Raw genomic sequence first — 26,195 nt, forward strand, 5'->3', positions numbered from 1 at the left:
ATATTTGCATTGCACCACCACTCCTGGCCAAGCTTCAGGAGTTTTGCTTCATGCACAAATCAAAGGGGAGAACATGAAAGGTAACAGTGCAGGTAAGTTCCTGAACTCACCAGAGCTGTTATCTGATCTCTTATGAATGTCAAAAGGATCACAGGATCCCTTCCAGCCCTCTCCATGCAGCCGTATCTTTATTCTACTTCAAGAAAGCTGAGATCACAGGAACCTCCAGAGATTGATAAAGCAATAGAAGAGGGAGGTATGCTTAGCCTTCAGAGACTTAAATTGTCCTAAATCCAGTGTCACACAGAGAAGGAAGTAATTCTCTATTTTTCTATGTCATCAAAAATCAAGAGGAAAAAAAACCACACAGAACTACCCATTGTGTTAAATCCATAACTTAGACCATTTTAATAAAAACAAAGCAAAATGCATTTCATAATCCGTCCACTGGCACAATGTATAAAATCTTTGAAACAACAACTTTAATATTAGTCACAAAAACCAGCATATTGTATAAAAATAGCTGTGTGCACACTGCTAAAAGATAATGTAAAACCGCTCTGAATAGGCCATGCAAAGACATTCAGCCTTGACCTTTCAATTTCCAAGCACTCGTTGGATCTGCTACTTTATTCCTTCTCCTTCTGCTTGGGAGGGTTTTGTGCTGGCACTCGGAGGCCTCCTCCTCTCCCTCTTCCCCCTGTACACAATGCCCTGGCAAAGGGTTTCGGAAATGGCTGGCAAATTAAGGTGCATCATGTTGGGCATCTCAGTGGCCCAGTTTTCACAGCTTACGTTTCAGAAAGTGCTCAACATCCGTGTCCTTCCCCATGGACACCTCACCTTGGTCACTCAAAGGCTTCAGCTTTTCAGCCAGTACCCTTCCAAATTACTCCTGACCCCTGGAGCACCACAGTAGTAAAACTGAAAGGAAGAATCTAGACATCCAGCCCGAGGTCACTGCAGGAGGCAGAATGCAGGAGCTGCAGCACCATTTTTGGACAGATGTACCCCTGGCATTTGATAATCCTAAATCATTCACACACCAAAATTCACTGAAGCCTGTCCATTCCCATTAAGAACTCCAGGCAACACACACAAAAGGAGCCAGAGAAATGAGAGTTTACAGAAAGGAAGATGTAACTGAGGGTAGCATTGATACAGAAAAAACCCTGATACTAAATATAACCTGTTACATAAACAATCTGTTATACTGTGGTTATCTGACTTAACAATGTAACTGCCAGAGAAGGGGACATTTTGGACACCAAAACCAAACCCAATTACAAAAAGAGATGATACATTTTAGTTAAGAACAAAAAGATGTCAGATAAAGAAAGAACACATCCTCAGCTTTCGTCCCATATGCCAACACACGAACTATCAACAGGATGAAAAAGCAACCCGGTGCTCTTCATCTCTACAAACCTGAGCAATCCCTGTGCCTTTACCTCATACAGTTTAAGCCCAATGAAGGTAATGGAGACAGAGATCCACGCAGTCATCATCTTCGCTTCCTGAGTCTACACAAAGAGAGAAGGGCACTGTTGGTTGAGAACAGTCCCTGCTGCTGACATGAGCAGCAGCACCTTGCAAGACATGCCGTCAAGGAGAGCAGCCACAGGCAGGGAGAGCCTTGATGCTCTGCCAGGCAAAGCAAGAAAGAAGGTTTCCTTGTTTTCAAGCTCACATTTTAAAGCATGCTCTTCTAAGAGGAAAATAAGGAAAGCTTAGTGATTTATCACCTCAGATAATACAGCAGCAAACCCATCTTCCCCAGTTTAAAAACATCAGTTAAATTATCTTAATGCACCAATCCTGACAGGCAAAAAACATTCCCATAAAAAGCTGTCCCCTTAAAGTTACAAGTCACATCACAAGAGCAAGCTTCTAATCAAAGTGTCAGAAGCAGAGAAGCTTTTATCAGCGCTGAAAATCCAAATAAGAACACAGGCTGATCTTGCCAATCCATAGCAGGAAAGAAGTTCAAAAGGCTTTATGGGGAACTGGCTGGAAGTCAGTGTTTTTGGTGGCATGCGTCATTGCTCTGCGCTTGGCCAGGTGGGACTTGGACGGAGGTGAAAGCTTCATGGAGCACACAGCATGGGCAATGCTCTCCTGCTCTGCGCTGAGTTCGTTCTCGTGCTGAGACAACTGCCGGTTGAGGGCTATAGCCTCAGCAGCAAAAAGTGTCAGGTCTTTCGTGCTACTGTTCCTTTCAAGGGAAAAGGAGAAAGCGGTTAAAGCACACACACAGGGTCACTTCAGCTGGTTACCCTCACAGCAGAGTATTTACTTCCAGACAGTTTTATTTCTGCTATCAAAACATCGACACAGCAGCCAAAATGACCAGTTAATATTTGCATCTCTCTGTACTGGGAGGACCAGCAATACATAACAAAAAACCTCTGAGAATTTGGAAACAGCCACAGTTCTAGTCCTCGTTCTGCCAAGGACTTCCCATGTAAACCCAAGAAGCCACTTGAGATGCCATGCTCAATTTCTGCATGTTATAAAAGGATGGGTATATGAGGCAATACTGTTGTCTTTCTTCAGAGAACTGCAATCCCACTGCAATTGCACATCTGGCTTAAGGAAATGCATTTCTGATGGGAAGAACCACCTGGAATTACTACTGGCAGACAGGGAAACAGAAACAGAGATGTATGACTCAGGTTCTCTGGCATACAGAATCTGCCATCAAATCACTTTAAATGAGGCTTGCCCTGCTCACAGCTACATTGATACAGTGATTACCACCAACTACATGGAAGTCAGATCCAAGCCCATGTTCACCCATCAGAAAGTAGTCTCTTTGGATAATATATACCTTCATGCCTTTTTTCCTCCCCCCTCCCGGGCAGCAAACTGCCAAAACCATCATTATTTCATGTCTAAGATTAGCACTGCACCACAGGAATCCTCTCCAATGCCTCTCCCACAAACAAATAAGATTAGATCATAAAGAAAAATCAGAGCTTTAATATTTCTGATATTCTTAAAATTAGTACTGCGCATTTATGAAGTTCTTCTCTCAAGCAGGGATCTTACCCCCTGATTTGTCACCTCCTATCTCTCCCTATTCTTTCACTAATGATTCTTGGTCAAGTTTACAGACACATAAAAAAAAATATTACCTTTGAAGAACTTGAGGGGTAGGTAATCCCCTTTCAGGAGCCTGCTAGAAGAAGAAGTTAAGAAGAATTAGTTATATATGAGCAGCTGGAAACCAAGCTTTTCCAAGAGAGTGATAAAAACCAGGGGGCTCCCCCAGATCTTTACAACTAATGGATATTGCATGTAAACTAATTCACTGTGGGTTTACAAATCACATTTCATAATCAGTCTCCCTTCACAAAAAGATACCACAGTTTGCAGGTATGAGACTAAAGCTTTGGAAGCTCTCTAGAGGTTCTATCCCTTCTTCCCTGAACTGGGAACTAAAGCAATAGAGGACACTGCTGTTCTTTTAAAACCATATCTACCAGCAGACTGCTTTACTGGAGGAAAGAGTAACATCATAATTCGTGTACTGCAGTGCTTGGTATTCACAAAAAAGCCATTTAAAATGCATAAAGCAATAATTAAAAAACAAAACAAAACACATTTAAAGGTTGACAGATTCATCTAAATATTTATCACACAGAGCTCCAGAAAGAATAAAGCCACTGTGTATTGTTTAATTAATCAAGAGCACTAAAACACATAATGACTCTATTAAAAGTTCAGAGATGGTGAACAACTTGTTTGTCATTCTGGAAAACAAATAAGCCTTAAAATAAAAAATAACTCTGTGCATATATATTTTTTTTTTTTATATATATATATATAGGGGGATACATACTCCTTGAACCCATGAATGTTGCAAAACTTGAGCAGCACTAAGTCGTTCTTTGGCATCACGAACCAGCAACTTTGAGATGAGATCTTTGGCCTCGGAAGATATATGCGACCAGTCCTTGTCAGGAAATTCATACTTGCCCTCCTGAATGCTCTCAAAAAGCTTGTTCTAGTAAAGGAAAATAGAGTGCTACAGAAGAGTTCTCAGGTGGGATTCTTCTCACTAAATTTTATCCACCTAATGTGGTGGGTGACAGTTGAACCAGCAGTCTCCTTATGGAGTAAATGGAGAGCGAAAGGCAGCTGCAACAGAGTGCTTCAGTGCATCCTGTGATGGACATGACACACTGTGCGCTGCAAACATCTCCCAACCCCCTTTTAACAGTGCAGACAGTGTACTCAGGTTTTAGAAAGAATAAATTCAAGCCCTGCACGGAGACTCTCCTGGGGCTCAATTTTTACATGAGGAATTGTAGCGACTACCACAAATCAGTTTGAGAATTACAGAATACAGGAGGATACTGGGGTGGGGGTGAGGATATGGAGAAGCTTCCAGATCTCACAGCAGGAGGAGAAAGAGGCAGTTGCCAAACCTTACTTTAGAAAGGGATATCATCACTCAACTTATGTATTACCACCCTCGCTTCTTAGTGACAGCTTATCCTCCCAAATAACAGGTTGGGTAACAGTCACAGCTCTTCGCTGCTGGCATTATGGCAAGTCTTACACCCTAAGTTCACAAGGCAAACTACACTCTCCCACGTACGCCTAGGGCATGTGCGTTCACCTGACAAACTCTGCAGACTTCTCCTCTGTCCCAGCCACAGTCCGTGCCACAGTTGCCCACAAAAGGGGGGTAACCACTGAGCATGATGTACAGAATCACTCCCAGGCTCCAAAGATCACACCGCTTATCATAGAACGTGGCCTCCTCCATGAAGACTTCAACCACTTCGGGTGCCATATATTCTGCAGACCCACACTAGGAAACCAAATTCAAGCAAGTTTTCAAAGGGTGGGTCAAATCAAAACAAAACTCAGGTTTATCATTCTCCTCTCTTTATAGCAGGCAGCTTGGTCTAAAAGCAGAATAAGGCATCAGGGACTACTGAAGTTTACTGCTGGCTTTCACTGCAAGTCTCATTTTGTTAAACCAAATTACAACTGCTCCCCGCATCCCTCAAAGGTTAAATGGAATTGCCAAGAGCTTTGAAACATTTTGTGAGCATACAGCACAGGAAAAAATTAACACATTTCAGGTCTAAGGACTACAGAGACCTTATAGAGACGTAATAGTTCCTACTGTTCTTTAGCAGAATCGTAAGCTGATCATTCAATATGAATCTATGATCATTTATACAGGGTCCAAATATTAATTTACGTATTTCAGCTTTTTAAATCTTACCCATTAGTTATCAGGCTTCTCAGAAAGTAAACAAGGGAGGTGATTTCTGTAACATACTCTTGCAAAACTGACAGATTTTTCTTCCACAGTAATGCCAAAAGCATAGCACTGCAGTTTTTCCAAACTAATGTGTACTATAAACCCTGATTAGAGAGCTTGCATTCCCCTTAGCTCATAGGTCTTAGCTACAGAACCCAAACATGGGGAAACAAACACAAAACTAAGGTTCAAACTCAGTCCATAAGCACACAAAAAACCTCCACTAAAGCTTCCTCATTTAATGGAGTAAGGGATGAACAGGATTAATATGTTACTTTCTAGCCAACAGGAGAATTAACATGGTGAGCTCCTGCGCTTTGTTTATTTCTTCTATGACTGGGAAACCAAGACAGTATTTATCACTTTAAACGAACTATCCACCACTGGATGTAGTTGGCAGTAAGCCCTTTGGAAGCTCTCCTCTGGGGAGAAGAAAATTTGTTGTATGGTAGAAGAGAAGCAGCATGAAGCCACAGTATGTCTCTTACCGGCGTTGTCAATTCAGGAGTAGTTATTGGAGTACACGCACTGTTCAGCTTCACCCCACTACCAAGATCAAAGTCACATATTTTTACTGGTGATACCTAAAAATAAGGACAAAACAGTAAGCGATCCAGAAGACTGGGATTAATGCAATACATATGAACACAGCACCATGGGGAAAACCCCAGGACAGAGCACAAGTTGTTCTAGCAGCAGCACTACTGAAACTGTCTCTTAGAGCTACATTCCACTCCTTGCCTTTGCCCCCTCTGCCCCAGTTGCTCCCACACTGCCAGCATCTGACCCTGTTGCATGGGTTTTTTATTTGGCCAGGCAAGTGCCAGTACACATCGGGGCAGTTCGGGTACACATAACATGACCAGCTGCTCTGTAAATGTTGCTTGTCCATCTGGGTACTCAGAGCAGATGAGGTGCTAAGTTGTAATTGCCATGCCCTCTCTAACAACAATTGGCTTATGTCCTAGCCAGATGCTCACATTTTTGCGGCTCAAAGAAGAATTTAGTTTCTTTCAGGCTTCAGTTCTGTTACATTTAGTTCAAGTTCACTAATGGGTTCAAAGGTTTTCAAGAAGAGAAGAAGAAACAGAGTCTGTTTCTGGAAACCAAGTTAAAAAATACACTTCAGAAGGTTAAGAGAGCAGAGCAGCACCTTTTCTGGAGATTCGCACAGGATGTTTTCAGGCTTCAGGTCCCTGTGAGCAATACCTAGACAAGAGTACAAATGTTTGTTAGAGAAGATACTCTCCTGTTTGATTTCTCATTGTTTCTCTTTATTAGAAGGAGGCCTGAGAAATATTCTAGGCCTGAGTTTGCTACATACACACACACTCCCCCTTAATGATACTGCAAAAAATTTAATTGCAAAGTGTATTTGTTAAAAGTCACTGTTGCATCCTGCTGTACCTTTATCATCCTTAAACGTACATGAGAGCCAGCCAAGCAAATAACTGAAATTGCTAATACTGGAACGTTTTGGCTTAGTCCAACTTAATTATGTTAATTAAAAGCAGCTTATTAAGATGATTGACCTGTAAGAAAGTTTACTTGTGTACAGAGTTTATTCAAAATACTTTTGTGCCTTCTACAGTAAGGTCCTTCTTTCCAAATGGATCAACTGGTGTTTTGCTAAAGTCCTACCAGCACAGACAATATTTGAGACACTCTCCCCAATAAGACCCCTAAATTCCCAGGTGAAAATATCCTCCCGTTAACAGGGAGGTACATACTCACTGTTGAAGCAAAGGAAAATTTAAAGGGTTTAGTTCAAGATGCAGGAAAAAAGCTAAAGAAGAACAACCAAAGGGCTTTTTCACTCATTCAACTGCTATCAGAACGGGCAAATCCAACAGGGAAGCACAAATCTGTGCAATTCACATGCAAAGGTGGTTCTGCATTGTCAAAGCAGTTCTTCAAATGCCTAAACACACAATTTCCAGAAGTTCCCCAATTTTGATGAAACTTAATGGGAAGGCAGAAAATTGGGAGCAAAGAAATCAAATCGAATGAGCATCTTGGCTGTAATTTAACTGCACTCTAGCCTTGCTTTAAAAAATTACACTCCAAGCACACTTGATACTACTTCAGAGTATGAAAGAGAAAATACCCCACCAAATCCTAGGCACAGAAGTTTCTAATGTCTTTTCTTCAGCACGCTCTACAAGACGTGATTTAAAATAGAACATTAACAGCAGAGCATAGCATCAATTTGAAGGAATCAGAGCTTTCATAATGATGCAGTTCACACAGCTTATGCATGGAAGATGGCATAATGAATCCATCAAGATGGCCCGTGCTGACATTTACAGCAAGGCTGACAAAACTCCCAACAGGTGGCTTGGTTTGCCATGTGAAACCCAACAGCACTTTTTTGTATTATTGCTTGAATTCAAATGTCTGATTGTATAACATTTTATTTTGCAGTTACACAGCACTGAGTAAAGAAGACAACTGCCTTTAAACACTCCTCCAGTGGATTATCAGCAATAAAGCACAGATATCCCAAGTGGGTGTAAGGCAGTAATATCATCCAGCTGAGTTTTAAACTACTCTTGGCAAAAGAGTAGTCCTCATTCAATTTTTTTTCTTAAGCATCTAGCTATAGCACTTCACTATTAAGCTGTGCAATAAAACTGCTTTAATTTCCTGTTTACTTTAGTGTTCTGTATGCTACTTACTAATTATTTTAATGTCACATGGAAGAACCATAAAGAGAACAATAAAATGGAAGGGGATGTTGTAGCCGATTCTGCAAGCCACGGCCCTACTGAAACAATTCACGGCAAAAAACAAGAAAGCGGATTGCTGCTCTAAAGCCATTTTAATGACTCACTCTGCTCTTGTTTGGGAAAAGGGGAATTAAATCTAAAAGCTGAGAGAGAACTACAGGAAGATATTAACCAAGTCGATGTTAAACTCCCTTGAATAGTGTTCCTAGACTTTCGGCTGTTAAGCAACCTACTATAGCATTAACACATCAAGTAAGTATTTCTCTACATGTTCAGCCTAAGCTTTCTGTTCCTTATTTGCCTCATATCTCAAAGTCAAAATCTTCTAAATTCAGGTATTCAAAGAGTACATTCTCTGCAGGTTTGAGTTATCGCATAGACAGGCTATGAAGATTACAAAAAAAATCTTTATCCCAACTAAGTTTATTTCCACATTCAAATCAACTTCTAACATGGTCACAACATGTGACTTGATCCATATTCCACAGGTTTACCACTTTATTCCCTATGCATTGCTACACTTTTTGATGGGTTCAACCCATTGAGGTACCAATGCTGTGATTCCAACTCAAGCCTATAAGTCATCCTGTGACATATAAGTAAAGCCCACAATTAAACATTTATTGAACTGGGGCCAGTACTAAACAACTCGGATATCAAATGTAGATCTGCTGAGATCTACCTGGCTAATCAGAATGCCAAAATAAATGGAGTGAAAAATTAATCAAAATAAATAACCAATAAAAATAGCCTCCAATTAAACGTCATTCTATTCAGAGGTAGTCACTGTTACCTTAACTGGAGCTGCTTAATCTATGCAAGACCAGATAATTATGACACAGGAAAGATTTTAAAGGGATCATATTCAACGTGAATTATATACCCTGGGGTGACCATAACACACACAGAAATTTTGAAATGAAACAAAAGTATTCCCAAGTAGAAAAAGCAGGAGGAAAACATTTTAACATAAAAGAACTCTCTACAAACAGAACTGCTTTTAAATCTGAGCAAGTCCCAAATGAAATGAGGGCACCTTCAAACAAGGACTGTGGTCCACTTGTAGGTCTCCCAACCCAACAGTGGGGGTCTAAATGTGGAGACCAAAAGCTGCTACAGACAAAGACATTTTGTAACCAGCAGAAATTCTGGGTAAATACAGAAAAACATCTCTGTAGACCTGATCGAGAAGGACATTAAAAACAGTATTTAGCTCCCTTTTGAGTAACCTTTATATGGTAGCTTAGGTAACAAGAACAAGCAAACAGATTCAACCCTAATATTAATTCTCCCTGGATGCCAGTTTAACTTTTCTTCTTCAAAAGGCTATACCATCTTAACACAGCTGATGACTTAAACTAACACATAATGAAAACGGCACTATAGAGGAAAACAGCACAAGTCATCTGGCATTGCTGTAAATAGAAATGCTAATCAAAGCTGACTACTTAGAGATAAAACGTGTTCCATAACCTAAATGTACAATATCAACTAGTAAAGATGGAGACGGCTTTCTCTTACCTTTTGTATGAAGAAAATCCAGAGCAGAGGCAATATCTCTCACCACTTTGCTAGCTTCTCGTTCATTGAAGTGCTTCCGCTTTTGTATATGGGCCAGAATTGAACCTGCCAGAGTAAGAGGTGAAAGGAAAAACCTTAGCATGAATGCTGCCTGGGCTGAGAAAAGGCTTTGTCAGGTACAAGGATAAAAATACAACAGCCACTACTAGTCTGACACAAAGGGAGAACAGATCTCAGCACGAGCAGGGCCAGAAGTAATTCAGAGAAGTTATTTGCAACAAACACTCTTAGTATGTTTATGTGGCAGAAACTGAAATGTCACAATCCCATGTTTTTATACGAAAAGACCCTCAGAAAATAATGATGAACTAGTACCAAGTATCATGAATTCATAACCTCATTTCTCATATTTTATAACAGCCTTTCACAGCAGGCAACTTCTGTAGACCAAACAGGAAAATGACTAAGAGAAAGGTACAACTGAGCAGCTTCAATACTTAAGCACGCTAGGACGTAATTTTCAAACACTGCAGCCCTCTAGTTTAAGCACAGCATGAGAGGCAATCACTTTTTACTGCCCCAGCAAGACTGGTCTGTTTTCCACACACTGTAGGCAGTAGAGACTTGCTAATAGTACTAGTAACAAACATCAGCTAAGGATGTATATAGCACTTCAGCCAAACCCCATGCCACAGGTGGCCATGCTCAAACTAACTCTCTTCATTTTGTGTAATGTGACAATTGAAGCCCTTTTGTCTCAAGACCATCAAAATGAAAGGACATTCTACCTTTAAATTCCCACTGATATCAAGGTAAGGTTTGGACACTGACTTCACGCAAAATTTGCCTGGGACATGGAATCTGACAAAAGACCTCTCAAATATGAACATACTGAAGGACTAGTAGCTTGCAGGCAGAACTCCACTGGTATCCCCTTTAACAAAAGATACAGGGAGGTTCGATTCCTTATCTTCAACTGAAATCCATCAATCTTCTCAAAAGATTTAATTGGGTTTTTCAAATATATTTTTAATGTAGTCCACAGAGATCCAGGCCCACTAAACAGCCTTATTACAGCCTTCCATTTTCTTACTCAGAGAGGTATATTTATAAAAGCAATCAAGCTGAGAAATTAATGAAATAACTGCCATCTGTTATCGGCCCCCAAGACAGTAAACATTTATATCTCGGGTGATTTCATTTTTATTCTTCAGCTCTAGATGTGGAAGGAAACCTCTCATTCTCTATTGCGGTAATTCCTTTTCTTAAGCCATCAATGCTGCTGCCACTCCTCCACACTAAGGATTCAGAGAGGAAACAGCAAAGAGTCAAAAAGAAGACTCTTCAGATGTGCTTTGATATGACAAGTTTCTTGGATATGCACAGATATGCTGTGCCAGGTGGGTGGAGGAAGGCCACTTTGGACCAGGTTATCACATTCAAATACAGGTTTCCCCTGCCAAATAACACTAGTTATTTGTCTAGTTTACTACAGATTTCTTAAGGGCACAGAGTTCAAAGGGTTTTCCTGGTATAGTTGTTCATTACATCTTTAGAAAATAATAACAGTTCTTGAATGTTTCTATATTGCTGTGGAAAAGGCCCCAGGCTTTGCAGGAAACAATACTGAGCCACCTGAAGTGCTTATTTCACTCGGCAGGTTTATTTCAGATTGCCCTTCTGAATAGAGCTAAAGTTCCAAACTCTCTCAGATAAAAATTATATCAGTAACAATGAAAACATACTCTACAGACTTTATATTCAACCCACAGAAGAATCCCACAAAGAGAAAGAAGAGCAGGGCACTCCTGCCACAGCGGTTACCATCACTTCAGTATTCACCGTAGAGAAAGCATCATGTAGCACCTCCCAAAATGCACTTCAGAGGGAAAAAAGGGAGAAAAGGATTCTTTTATCATGCAAGTTCAGTATAATAAGCTGGATTTTAATGCTTTCAATTATAAAATGCTGTCAGGCAAGGATATTAAAGGGCTTCTGCATATCATGGTGAACTGAACACAGCTAGAACAGGAACACAGCTCCTTCAGTTACCCAGCTACAGGAAGGCAAAGCTGAAAATGGAAAGTCCAAGTTATGTCCCAGCATTGTAGGTAACATCAGTCTCTGAGACTGGAGTTTCTAGAGGCTTCCAGTGAAGATTAATGTTCTCATTCTTGCCTGCCAGGCTGCCTACATCCAAATCTGCAGCGTATCAGAAGCTGGTCTGACCCCTAATTCCCACTATCTCTTTCTTCAAACCCACATACCTCACACTTCAAATACTGAAATTTTTCAAAGAGAAAACTAGCCTCAGCCCTAGTTGACCACTGTAAAAACAGAGGCTATGAGAGGGAAGAAGGTGTAGCATTATTATCCTTCCAGCAGCAGCAGCGGTACACTGATAACGACAGTCTCACAGTCAAAGAGGAGGTTTAACTAACAGAAGAATGTGGAAATAGGAAAATAGACAAATGCAGATTCATCCCAACCAAGCCCTACTATAGCTAATTTGTCAGAGAACTCTGTGTATTAAGAAGAACAGTGTTAGAGGAAATCACAATGAAATGATGCAGTAAATTTAAGGGAAGGTAAACAAAAGCTTTTACTCAAGAAAACCATATCCTTCTCTTTTTAAAGAGTTCTGCATCTCTACTGAAAGAATCTACATTTCCTGCACATATTGTCTTGACCAGTGACAATAGATGATGTTTCATGGACAGAATACATTCCTTCAGAAACTCAGCTTTTTTTGAAAGGTGGGCCACACTTTTAACTGATGGTTTTGCAGAGCCATGCAATTAATGGATACTGTAATTATGCTCAATACAGACAAACGTGAGAAAGTCCACAAAGTACTTGTGGAATGAGAACACTTGACACTTCTTGTTCCCCAGGCGAGTGTTGAATGCTGGAGACCAGTGACCACACATGCTGACTTAACTGGCCCTCAAACAGCAACAAGCAGACTGCTTTACAATTACAGCAATACGAGGCAGAGGCAAGATGTTGCTTGAAACAGCGCTCTGTGAATTTCAAGAAACAAAGCCAACCCTATTTCAAGATAAAATACTACCAAGTATATAGATGCTGGACTAAGATCACGCATAATAATTGACATACTGTATGTCTCCACTTGTTTGAAGGTACAGTGACCTGCTAACTATATTCCAAAACTTCCACTTTAGCAGAGCTGACATTTCCATTGCTTACCTGCAGAAAGGGATTGTAAATGTATGATCATCAATATTCAAGAATAACCCCACTTCAAGCTTTGTATATTAATTCCTCTACTTCCTCTTTGTCTTAATATTCTGAGGCATTTAAAACAAGCTCTTCATTTTCTACTTTAAAACACTGAGACAAACAGGACTGAGACAATGCCACGAACAAAAGCACAGTTAATGCACGGTACCTCCTCGCAGCTTCTCGAAGACAAGGTAGTATCTTGTGTCATCTTCAAAAAATTCTATTAACTCCAAAATGTTCCTTTAAAAGACAAAAAAAACCACAGAGGGGAAATGGAAGAAACTGGCACAGACTGGAAATAGGGCAATAGTTTCGGCATGGATAATTAGGAAGTGCCAGAAGTAACCGAAAGTAAAAGTTCAAATTAAACAAATTGCTCTGGTTGCCGATGGCTTTAAAACCACATTTCCAACTCACACTGAAATTGAAGCAGGGGAAGCAGGCCAAACACCAAAATCATGGTTGTGAGAGAGTTCTGCTACTGCTCAATTCACAGGAAAATAACTGGTAATAGGTTGTATTTAATAATTTAGAATATTGCATTTGTGCTGAAGGCAAGAACATAAAAATAATTAAACTGGCACTCTTTCTCTCTGGAAATCACAAGGCAAAACACACAGGGCTCAAAGGAGACAGGCATCTGTCAGCATGATATTAAATCCAGCACTGTAGTTACGATTTGTAGGCTAACTCACTCCTGTTTAGCTAGTGTACAGCCTTTGCAGCACAACACAAACACCCCATGTTGCCTTGAGAATGACAAAAGTGTAAGACAGATTCTTCTATACTTATAGCACACACAAAACCTAAATTCTGTATGTAGTCATAAGAGCTTGAGCTTTTCCATCAGTTATGTAACTGGATGACCATATGCTCTTAACCACAAACAGAACAAAGATACAATCTGCTTCTCTATAGCACAACTTAAGCCCATGAGTTTGGTAAACAAGTCTGGTTTTAAATTATCTTCAGGTGTTGTACTAAAATTTGTCTCAGAAAGGCTCAATATAAACCACACAACTGAGTACAGATAACAGCTGCTGTATACATTCTAGATTAACAGAGACAACTAAAGGAATAGTTTCAGAATTGGCTGCAACTCATCACAGAGCCAGGGCTGCCACTGGCTGTGCAGCCTTTCCCTCCTCTGTAGCAGATTTAAAGTCATTTCATCCTGTGGCTATGTGAAGTCAGCACACATCCAAATGAAAGCTAAATTAGCTTTTGGCTGATCTAAGAGTTCCAGTGCAAAAGCAGGAAGGCTGACACAAAGAGGACAAACCACACATTAGGGAAATGAATGGCAAGACTGTTCCTTTCAACAGCAGCTGGTCTCAGGTCAGCTTTTACTGGTGGTGAAATCACTGGGGAGAGTGTCAAAATGTTAATTCCTCATCTGGCCAAGAGCCATGCATCGCTGAAGCACATTCAGGCTGCACTGACCTGGTTGCTACCTGAGTTATGTAACTTTTAATGTGTAAATATTTCCCCAAATTTCACCGGTAAGAGAAGGGGAAATTTTTACTTTGAACAGGTCAAGCCTAAATTTCAACAGGTTTTGAGGAGACTACTGCAAAGCAACGACGCCAGTCATGCATAAGAGGCTTAAAAGTTTGCAAAAATACTCAAGAAACTTCAAACAAACAAAAAAACCCCACACAAGGTTCTATACTTACTTGTTCCCCTGACACTGGTACAGCGTTTCTATTTCACGGAAGACCCGACTCCGACTATGCCCAGCATCTTTTTCAATGATCTGTGGAAAGAGTTAGAGCTCAAATTTGAAAATTCACTGCAGAAACTCTGCATGTGGCTGTGGAATTAGATAACTGATGCAAAGCTTGAACCTCAGGCATGCCCACCAGAGGAAAAAACACTCCACCTTTGTTTTATTTCTCATCTGCCATTTATTTATAGTGTTAGCAGAGCTCTGGAAGGCATTCAAAGGATGAGAGAAATGAAGACAGGAAGAGAAGTAAGGAACTAAATCCACATGTTACGCAGTCACTGACCAGTTACCACAAGTTTCTTCTTGCATCACTTTATATCTGCAATGTGCAGAAAAGACTATCCTTTTGAGTTCTAACAGAAACAGATTTAAGTCATATCAGACATTGAACAGTCAAAAAAGAAGATATTTGTCATCATAGGCACTTAAGTAAGAAGTGCTAAATTCACCACAAAATGAGTTTGGTTCATAGTGCAAACTTCATGGAAACCCAATAGTAGGACCTAATGTGTTGAAGAAAATATACATTCAGTCTCAGAGCCCTTCTGTACAGCCATCAGAAGTCACCTTCCTTTACACACTCCTCAGGCTGAAAGATTACAAGGGCCTTCCAAAGAGGCTGAGACTACACAATTGCTACGTGACCTGAAAGCTCATGCCATTACCACAAATACTACCACCATCAGTACCCAGTATTGGTTTCTCATCTTTACAGCCAGAGTTCTGCGGTATGGAAGAGGCAACCATTCACCAGTACTACACTTGACTTGGTATCTGACCCTGTCTAATTCATAATATAGTGGTTTGTTTATTTATTCCAACTTCAACAATTCTACAGAGTACACACAAAATCATAGCATCTGCAGGACTAGATTTTTAATGGGGCTTAAAATTTGTGCACATGGTTCTAGAAAAGAATCAAGCATAAAGCTTTCCTATTTGTGTTTGTAATTAAATAAAGGACTTAGAATAACCACCGACCTGTAGATGAGCACTAACACTTAATATAGTGGTATTAATGAAGATTCACCTCTATCAAAAAATAAGAGACAGCTTTACATTAACTAATGGCAGTAACTGATGCTCTCTGAATTCAGAGCAGCATTCTCAAAAGCTTGCATTATTTGGTAGCCCATGCTAGCTAATGGCTCTCCCCCTTCTTTCACAGGGAGAGAGAAAAACTGGTTGGGCAGTCAAATCAGGACATGAGGGGAAAACTTGCCCTGAGACCCAACCATCACATAGTCATTTGCTGTTTGTGAATTCAGTCTGTGGCTGATACTACCAATTCACTCTGAAGGCACCATACTTAAGACGACAGAATCTCAATTGTTATAAAGCAGGCTCGTTTAAAGCATCAAAATGTTCTAAAAGGTTTTTCTATTACCCACTCTATTACAGGTTTTCACTGAGATACTAGGAGGAAGAAGATATATTACCCACAGAAGCGATGCTGCTTTTATTCTATACTTACTTTTACTGCGTATTCTTTCCCAGTTTGGAGGCTGACAGCACCCTGAACTTTGGCATATGCTCCCTCACCAAGCAGCTCAGCAGTCAGCTTGTACAAGTCTGGCAAAGAAATCCAACAGAAAGGACACATTAGCCACAGCATTTCAGTGAGTAACACCAAGACAAGCTATTTATCTGATGAGCATCCCTCATATGACAGCAACTGAAAAAATTGCCTTGGTAATGAAGACAGAAAATAGATTTATGCAGTATTAAAGTAGATGTGCCAGCCTTAATTATGCCTCATTTTTCACTTCCCCCCCCTTCAAATTCCAAAAAGATTTAAAGGAGACTTCATTCCAGTATCAAAATTACAAATCTGTTCATACAAGAAAAGTTTTGTATCTCAGCAATTGCTAGGACCTCATCCACCTTCCCTCCCTTCATGTAAAACTCAGAACCAGTTTTTTCAGGTTGAAAACATTTCACTCCTTGATCAGAAAATGCCTACTAAGTATTCAAATTTGAGGGCTTAGACCTAATAGACCGCTACCACCTTGATTTGCAATGTACAATGTTTCTTGCACACTAAGAAGTTTTACCACACTGAACTGTGTTTTACCTACAATGCTTCACAGAATGAAGACCAAAACATGAGGGATAAAGAAAAACACAAATGTCAACTTATAATATTTGCCAAAAAGCAATGTTTAGCAAAGAAAACTGTGAACAGCAGAGGGAAAACAGACCATTAAAATTAAAAGCTTAGAAGTTGCCACCAACCTTCAAACTTCCCAGGGACGTGATCTGTGGCTCTGGTTCTTTTTTTCTTTTTCCTTTTCCCACTGTCTGCTATGGGGAGAGGCTGACTGCTGACCATTGCTGTGTGGCAGAACATAAAGATGCCTTTAACACACAATTACTTCAGGAGAAAATGAACATGCGCTTCTCTGTTTATGTTCTTAAGCTATCCAAAAGTTTCTCTGTTTGTCTTCATCACAGGCTGCCATACCAGAGAAAACCTAAAAAGACAATTTGGGCTCTAATTAACAGCTCAGGGGAGGTTTGATAAACAAATGTAAAAATAGAAGAAATAACTATACTGAATCCTCCTCTCACAGCACAGTAAGGCAAAGCATGGGAATAACTTTGTCAACAACCACCATCAGCTACACACAACATAACACGTGCCCTGCTGTAAGACAAGATTTACAGCCCTCACAAGGGTGTTATTCTTAGAATTATTCTTCTGGTTTACAAGTAGACGGGTTTTTTTAAGATAGCTTAAGAAAATGAACTTCCAAAACAGGAGGAAGGTGTGGGGAAGTTTCAAACAACCTGGTGAAATGAAGCAACCACAGGAGCGAATAGGTCAAAGGAGTAATCTAGGTCAGTTTATGCTGCCAAAAGGCCAGAAAAAAATCTCTCATATAAACACAATGTGCCTTTCTAAACCACAGATAAGTGGATAACTTCTGCTCCAAAACAAGCAGTGGTTATAGCATTTAGGTATTTTTTTTCCTGCACCACTAGCTGCAGATATTACAAGAGCTAAGTCAGAGATAACAATTCACTGATGCAAGATAATAGGGCAAGAAAAGAAAGAACACCCACATATTCTTATGGAAGGCCTAAATAATAACATTGCCATACACTTTCTCTGCTAGAGGTTGCTTCATACAGCTAACCTATCTCCAAAAAGGCTAAACAATTCCACCCTATAGTCACATGAGCACTTCACACCACCAGTCACAGCCTATCAAATTGGCCTTAACAGTTAAAAATCATGGCTCACAGTCTTTAAGGCAGTAGCAAAGCAGTGCTGAGACATTTTACAGCCAGGATTCCTAAGAAAATTTGCAATTAAAGATCCTGTACTACAGAAAAAACCCTAGAAATAGTGTCATTATGAACACTGGTAATGAAAGAAGAGCAAGCCCTAAAAACGACGACAAAAAGTATTCTGGCAATTCTTCTCTAACAAAGAGCCTTTGTAAACAGCAGTTTTTCTGCCTTCCGCTGTTTCTAAAGTACTCATAACACGCAGGAAAAGTTCAGAGGCAGAAAAGGTTACACAACAGCCTACCAATACATGAAATATTTTTTCTTTGCTTCATTGTATTTTCCTTGCCAGTATTTGTCAGTAAAGGCTATTATGACTGTCACTTAGAACTCGTACCTTGTCTAAAAATTTAAGACAAGTGCTATTTTGAAGCCCTTTCTCTTTAACTGAAATACTTAAACATGTTCACTTAAAGCCTCAAGACAATAGTAAATCCTCATTTTCAAGTCTTAAGCAGAATGTGTTAAGAAATCATCATGATGGATGACATATGTGAGTTCTCAAATACAGTAAGAAATATGAAAGCATACATTTTACCAACTTCTGAAGCAACAGCTTCTTTTTAACTCAGACTGACACACATACAGCTTTGTATTTTAACAGAAAGAAAAGGCTTGTCTTTGACAGCAAGTTCCAGCTCTCCCTGATTTCAATTCAGCCTGCATTAGAAGTTATTCAGAATTGGGACTGAAATGACGCATATGAAGCTGCTCGGAGGTAGAGCTAGTCCGCTTGAAAGTGGTGCCTGATTTCCAGAAGGTGTCAAACAAGTCATTTTAATGACCTGACCTTCTGCAAGTCAACAAGTCATATGTAGACAGGTTCTATTCCATTTCAACTATTACATGGTTTCAGAGCTTGTAACAGACTAAAACTTAGCAAAAAGACAGGAGATGAATCCTGCATCTTAGTACAGCTGACATATTTCTTCACAACCCTCCCCTGCACTCTACCACTTGGCTATGATATTTACCATCTGCTGTTTAGTAACTCACTGCATTATTTCAATTCCCTTTAGTCTGACTCAATTCCTAAATTACAGAGAACTGCTTCCCTGAAACCAGGAAGTTCACTGGTCATGTATATAAAAACCAAGCTACTGAAAAGCTGATGTTTTCAAACTAGTCCTGACCAAATTTGTTATCAGAGAGGCATGAAATGTTTGCTATGTTAGCTTCTTATTACCCTTCTGGTCTGCTACTTCACATCATCGTGTAGCTCACTTCTGTCAACACAGCTTTTCCTTTAAAGGTATCACAGCTTTATTCTCGTTATTCACTTTGTTATAACGAACTTAAGTTAGAGCTGGTATGACAAGAAAATGCCTTTAACCCAGCCAAATGCTTTAGAGGTTTTTGAAGCTTTCAAATAAATGCTCGTTTCTGTGACCATAAACCAAAGAGTTTCTGATGACACTGAAAGACAGTGTGCCTCAACCATCCCGGCAACACTGAGGTGTCTTTGCATGCTGCAGGACTACCTTTGGTGACAAGGACACTGTGGGCTCTGAGGAAGCTCACCCTGCCAGACAGAAAGCTCAGAGACTGGATGAGCTGCTTTGGAGGGAAATGGCCCAGGGACACATCAGGCCCAAGATGAATGTCTAACTGTTGTCATTTTAAGGTCATTTTACAATATGGCCTGAAGCACTGAACCCCTGCTTCCACCAAATCAACTTTCCCACCCATTTTATCATCTACTCTGGCTGACTGCAGAGAGGTGGGAGTAGAACACTACTTGGTGTTCAGAGCAGACTAGCCAAAACTTTGATAAAAAGCACTTCTTACATCCCACTTCTTACTTATCCATAACACTCAGACTGTACTCCAAGAACTCCTGTCTGACCAGCAGTCTGACAAAAGCTGAAGAAATAGGGAACAGTTCAAATTCTGATCTGTCCTTCTCCTCCAGTCAGGTTAGGATTATTGCTCACAGGAAAATGTAACCCAGCCAAATCCATGCTGCAACAAAAAAGAGAACAAGTTTCTGTCTTTGCTGCAGTTTTGCTGAAGTCCTGTATCTTATTATCATCATCATAATTCAGTGTTTAGGCAATATTTAACATACATATTATTCAGAGCCTGTGTGGGAAGGTATGGTTACAGCCCTTCCCTTTTGCTATTGTGGCCTCTACAGCTACCTTCAAAAGGATGACAAAAACACTTATCATAAAGACTTGCAAACAATGCCAAGTAAAGAAGAAAAGGAACAATTACCACAAGTTTCACTTCATCCAGATCTTAAATGACCTTTCATCTTGCTTCCTAACACTTCATACCAAACATACCAAACATACCAAAATCCAAACTCGCCTCTCATTCTAATCCACTTCCCAAAGGAAGGAAGGGTATATTTAGAAAACAAGCACATATATATACCAGCATGCATATATTTAGAAAACAAGCACAAGTACAGGAAGCACTTGGAGAACACAGATGCTTTTTCTATTAAGAAGAAGATACCTTGTTTGTGCACTTGAGTTCAACGGAAGAAAGCAGTTTAAGAAGAAAGCCTGGGTACTCCCACCTCCTTCAAAAGTGGGTCTTGCTTAAGCCAGGTTGTTCCACAGCTGAAAAGAAACAAAATCACATTTATACTCAGAAATCACATAAATATTATTACAGACATCCGGGTAGGACTCAAGAGTCTCAAGAGACTGTAAGTGCCAGTTATGACGAGCTTCATGGGAGCACACAGCAAGATTGCACCCCTGCATTAAAGACTTTTTAACTCTAAAGTACAAAATACAAAACATAGTGCTATTTCCAGCCCTCCCATCATTTCAACTGAAGAGAAGACCCCCTCCTTACAGTCCTGCAAAAACAAGGGAGGGATTTATGGTGTGCATTAGCTCTTCTTGTTGTACCATTGGAGAACCATAACTGATTTAGAGATAAAATACAGAATTACTGTTAACAAACAAGAGCTATCATACTCCTAACCTAGATCAACCCTCTGCCAAGACAGAGCACCACAACTACAGCCATAACAGCACCAAGTTAAAGCATATCTTGAAATTGGCATCAAAGGCAGCCAAACCGGCTCCAACACCAGGAGCATGAGAAAGCATTTTCTACAGCTGAAAAGCTTCTCCTGAGAACAGGTACCACTAGCACTGAATTCACTTCTAGCAAGCAGCAAACAAGGCAGTGATGTTCAGGTAATACCATGTGAAGAAAAGAAGAATCAGGAGCCTTCTGTGGTTTCACAGGGGATAGCCACAACCCGGAATTCAATAGATGAAACAAACTCAAAGTTGATGTGCTATCACAGGATGTTTTCAGACCACTGAGGTGGTACCTAAACGGCTGCAATTACCAAACGATTACTGTCCCACAGATGCTGCAAAAGCAAAGGCTTTTTACTCAGACTGAATAAAAGCCCACTGAGATCCCTAATAAGGCTTCTGTAATTGAGATTTAGAAACACTATTTTGACTATCTGAACAACACAGGCACACCAGTCAACACCTTCTGAACAGCAACCAACTTCTCTGTTGATTTACGCTTCTTTTCAAAGCCGTTGTTTACTTCTTCAAACAGCTACAGATTCAATAGAATAGTTAGGCATGAGTAAGCCCCTTGATTCCACAAGCACGACATACCAGTGACTCTCAGACTTCAAATATAGAAGTGTGTGCTCAAAGCTCAAAAAAAAAAAGTTAAGCCACTTTAAAGTTTCAGACATCCAGAGTTTTAGACATAGAAACAAGAGGGAAACAGATTTCAGCCTCACTGTCCTCCCAGCTCAGTTGCTCACATCATTCTTGGATCCTCCCTTCTCCAGCAACACTTTGATACCTTTACATGTGGCTCATAATGAAACAGGACTCACTCACCAGGTGCTAACTCTGCCAAAATCTCCTAGTTGCAGGAAGCTCAGAAAAATCAAAGTTACCTTTTTAAAGCAGCTACATAGTGATTAATTGTGCTGGTAACACTACACATCAAGAGAAACACAATTTGAAGAGGACAGATATCCCGTCCTTTAGGACAGCCCTGTGTCAAATCCAGAGGCAGATTATTTTAATACTTATTATGTATTACATTAACTAAGAATGTTAATTTCAAATTATAAGAAGTGAGTATTCTTACAGGTCATTAATCTTTACAGCAGTTAGCCATAATTCACTTTTAGCTGTCAGAGTTACTTTCTCATCCCACCTACAAGAAAACTTCTAGTATCACTTAATTCACTAATCTGAATTATCCATGAAGGAAGAGTAACTTAAAAAACATTCCAACATCTTCCCAATAAGATACAGGAGCATTAACATTTTAGAGTGAACACTCGAGAGTCCACAGGAAGCCCGACCAATCTGATTTAATGAAAGAGCAAGTCAAAGAAAAATTACCAATTCTGCCCTATCACTGTAACACCCACAGAGTTTAACAGCTGACACCATCCTTATAAAATCCTTCACTCTGCAGAAAAGGTTACAGCAACCTTTTTCTTTACCTCTATACATGTCTTTCTGATTCCCTTCCGTCACACGTTTAGAAGACCAGAGTCACTTTATCTTCTGTGTACACAAGTTGCAGAGTCTAACTTCTCATGCTCTCAGCTATTCACTTCCTTTGCAAACTAAGCATGGGGCTTCCGAGGTTCTGAGTCAAACCCTCCAGCAATGGGTGGATCTCACCTTGCAGGACAGCACATAAAGTTATTTCAAACAGATTTCTCCCACCCCAATTTATTTCTTCACCATGATTACTACTGGGGAAGCAGGGAGAAGCTTAATGGAGAGAAGAGCACACAGAATTCCTTTCCCTCTCCTGCTGGGAGAAAATAGCATATTTTAGCACACGTGCTGTAGACGTGAGATGTGCTGCTGAGGTCTGCCTGTGTCTGCATAGACACACATGCATTTCTTAAAAAGCATCAGCTATTATGATAGCAAAAGAACTGTTACCACCCCCACTGGAAAGTCAAAGGCAAATAAGGCAAGTGTGCTGACCCTACTATGAGTTAACAAGTAAGGATAACAAATGAGACTGAAGGTGGCTTAAAAACAGAGTAATCTGTTTAATTTCTTGTTCTAGGACAACATGACTCTGAGATACACAGATGATAGGACATAGGGTATATTTAATGGGGCTAACAAATAAATGCCAAAGCCTTGTCAGGAACAGCGTGCCATACACACTGGATATCACACTGAAGACCGTCTTCCCTCCTTCCACATACAACAGTACAGCCAAACAAGGTATTTAATGCTACTGACCACTGACAGACAATTCATATTTAAGAGTTTCCATCACAGTGCAGTAGGAACTTAGCTGCAAAATTATTTTAAACTCCAGATCACACATATTCTAAATGAGAAAAGTCCTTACAATAGTATTTTGACTCAACTACTCAAAGCTTCTTTAACCCCTGGAGCACTTTTAAATTAGAGATATATAAGGCAAGTAAGTTCTGAAGGCCACTTACTAAAGAGTAAGCTGCTTACTCTATTCTGTTTTATGGCATCAACAACTCTCAGAAGACTGTCTCTGAGTCACCAGTTAGTTCCTCTAACCCCACTCAGCTCCCTTGCTAGTTTTCAAGGCTAAACCAAACCCTTCTTAGAAGACAACTTTTCATTTTATACAGATACAAGATAAGCATTTCCTGTTCTTGCTCCACACCCCACAAATGATCAGATGATGACACTTGTCACTGGATAAAAAAGCTACATAGCACACTCCCATATTAGCAAGCAGCCTTGTTTGGAGAGGTTAATCTACCTAAATGTGTTTTTAAGTTTGAACCAAGACAGATTTTTCTTCCTTTTCCCTCCTCTGTACTTTCAACTCTACAATGAATAGTCATTAAAATCCACTGCAGTTTCACATTTGATGTCACATAAAATTTGTACCAGTGTTTTAACATTTGTTACAAGGAAGGTACTGGAAGATGAGAGGAAATTCCTCATAGCAATAAATACCTTTTTTGGAAGCATTAGGGTGTACTGATACAGCATTCATACCATGAAATAATGTCACAGAATGGTTTAGGTTGGAAAAGACTGTCAACATCATCATCAAGAAACCTTGAAGTGTCCAAGGCACGCAAACCCACCTTACCTGGAGGGCTGCCAATACCAAACCAATTACCTTTAGAACTGCAGTGGAAGTTCAGCTCCACAAGTGTATTTTGCCTTGCTTCTGTCCAGCACCCGGAAGGCACGAAGAGGAGCTCTGTTTTGATAAAAATAAGCCAAACTGTAGTTCTTCGAAATTATCAGAATATATGTTAACCTTTCCAAGCTAATTGTGGGGCATTAGTTTATATGATAAGCAGGCTTTTATCAGCAGTAAGTTCATAAAAGGAAAAAAGTCTAACGATTTGTTTACTTCTAAACATATCTGACACTTCACAAACAAGTGCCAAAGGTATCAGTGGAATGGGCTGATTTTTGGCTATCGCACCTACTACTGAAGCCAGCAGCTGAGCTGTCACCAGGGCTGTGCTGCTGCCCTGCGTTTGCTTCTCTTCCCTCCAAACAGCCTCAGAAGGTCACCCTGGTCAGGCTAACAGATACTGCAGAGGCAACAGGTTAAATCTAGATTGACTTTCAGTGTTCCCAGGGGCTCACAGGTCTCACTGGTTTACGACAGATGAAATATACAAGAAGAACTAAAAGCCTGCTTGTCATCAGATCTAGGAACAAGTTCATTCGCCTTTGCCCACTCTTCTCCCACGCCAGCAACACTCTTCATAGAAAGCAGCCCTCGTAGGAGTTCGCAGAATTACCACTCTTTATTAAAAGTATAAAATACGAAATACAGCAGTTTAAGCCCTCAGGAATAACCCGCTCCAAGCAATAACTCTTACATCCTTCAGAAAGGACCCCGAAACCGCGGGCTGCCGGCCAGCGGGCACTTTACCCCCTTCCCCATGTCCCTGGTCCCCAGCTCCAGCACCGCGGGGTCAGCGTTTATCCCTCCACACACCCCGTGCCTCGCACAAGCCCCGCTGAGCAGCCCCGCGCTCGCAGCCAAGGGAGCCCAGCGGACACGGAGCCCCGGAGCTCCCCCTCGCACTCCTTCCTTCAGCTGACCGAGGCGGGAGGGCAGCGAGCCGCCTCTCCCCTCACACCGCCGCCTCACAGCCCCGCGCCCCCCGCCCTCACCTCCATGGCGGCCGCCAGCGTCCCCCGGCTCCGGGGCTTGAGGCAAGGGCAGCGCGCATGCGCGCAGCACTGCCCCGAGTGAGCCCGCCCTGTGCTCCGCCATGTTGTGTTGCTGCCCCCCGTCACTTTGCAGCGGTAGCCGAAAGCGCTTGATTAAGAACCACAGTAACTAATTAACAACATTCAGTACGTGCTGCTCAGGTGCTGCCTTCACAGAAAAGACCCTAATGAGTTAAAAAAGCCAGCGAGACACTCACATCTGCCTGCCCCAAGGGCTGTCTCTCACAAAACTTAGAGCCTAGGAGGGGTGATAAGGATAACTTTCAAGAAGCTTCGCTGTTCGGGAACTTTAGTCTCGGTTTACAAGTTATTGTACTATTTATGTAATGCCAGCAGCATAATAGATACTTCGAAAGCTCATATCCTTGCCTGCTTTTTCTGCTTCCTATGCTCCGCAAAAGCATTTTTCATGTGCCACTGATTTTTTGCGGTGATTTCCCGTTTGTCCTCAGTATCAGTTTGGTGCTGATGGACCTCAGCAGTTGCTCAGATGACAAGGGGAGATTGTTCTTTGCCTTCGGCTTCAGAGCGATGTGGCTACAGCACAGGGGTTTATAAAATCATAAATGAATGGTTGGAGTTGGAAAGGACCTTAAGATCCAACCCTCCTGCCATGGGCAGGGACGCCTCACACTAGACCGTGTCACCCAAGGCTCTGTGCACCTTCAAGCAGGACAGACTAAGAATGGAACGAAAAAGTAAAGTGATAACAACCAAAAGCCAAGGATAAATGTAGGGAGGCACAGCATGAACACCCCACTGTGGGACAGAGTGTCCAAAGGACTCTGAGAAGGCAGTGCTATACACCTGATTTGCTGTTTCTCCTTAGCAGATGGTTCTGTATCTCAGGCTCGCTTGCTCCTTTGGGATAAATCACAGCCCGTCTACATTAAGATGCATTTTCCCATTATTCTCATGCTCTCTTGAATAATTCAGACAGCAGCCTTATTACCTGCAGCTTTTTCTTTACCTCCCCAGAACTGCTGGCCCTTTTTATCTGGCCATGAAAGATAAGTCTCCTTCGTGGCCAATACAGCTGCAGAAGAGGGGCGGCAGTGTAAGAGCACTGAGGCAAAGGCAAGCATGCCACTCAAGTATTTTTTTAAATCTTTTAAAACAATTACTGTTGAATGAGGCTTTAAATTTTACCAGCTTTCTCTCTTTTTAGGTTGGTTATATTGCTTGCAAATATATTTGATTGAAAAAACAATCAG

At 40.8% G+C, this 26,195-nt stretch overlaps 1 protein-coding gene across 6 annotated transcripts; it reads right to left on the reverse strand.

Moving 5' to 3' along the window:
* Positions 1–460: 460 nt before the first annotated feature.
* On the reverse strand, positions 461–24,981 carry MKNK1 (MAPK interacting serine/threonine kinase 1). Of its 6 annotated transcripts, XM_030495252.1 has the most exons (14): positions 24,922–24,959; positions 23,903–23,986; positions 20,267–20,373; positions 16,745–16,843; positions 15,984–16,081; positions 14,457–14,536; positions 12,947–13,020; positions 9,535–9,639; positions 6,438–6,493; positions 5,773–5,868; positions 4,628–4,822; positions 3,845–4,009; positions 3,138–3,181; positions 461–2,215 (listed from the first exon to the last, which is right to left on the reverse strand). In XM_030495252.1, the coding sequence occupies exons 4-14, from the start codon at positions 16,839–16,841 to the stop codon at positions 1,987–1,989; spliced, it is 1,239 nt and encodes a 412-aa protein (XP_030351112.1). In that variant the 5' UTR covers positions 16,842–16,843; positions 20,267–20,373; positions 23,903–23,986; positions 24,922–24,959; the 3' UTR covers positions 461–1,986. The 6 variants fall into 6 exon arrangements, with proteins under 6 accessions (XP_030351112.1, XP_030351111.1, XP_030351110.1 ...); XM_030495251.1 differs by lacking the exon at positions 20,267–20,373 and having other exon boundaries at positions 3,138–3,178; positions 23,903–23,964; positions 24,922–24,981; XM_030495250.1 differs by lacking the exon at positions 20,267–20,373 and having other exon boundaries at positions 23,903–23,964; positions 24,922–24,981.
* Between the last annotated feature and the right edge of the window lie 1,214 nt (positions 24,982–26,195).

Source organism: Strigops habroptila, chromosome 8 (genome assembly GCF_004027225.2).
Source record: "Strigops habroptila isolate Jane chromosome 8, bStrHab1.2.pri, whole genome shotgun sequence".
NCBI classification, from domain to species: Eukaryota; Metazoa; Chordata; class Aves; order Psittaciformes; family Psittacidae; genus Strigops; species Strigops habroptila.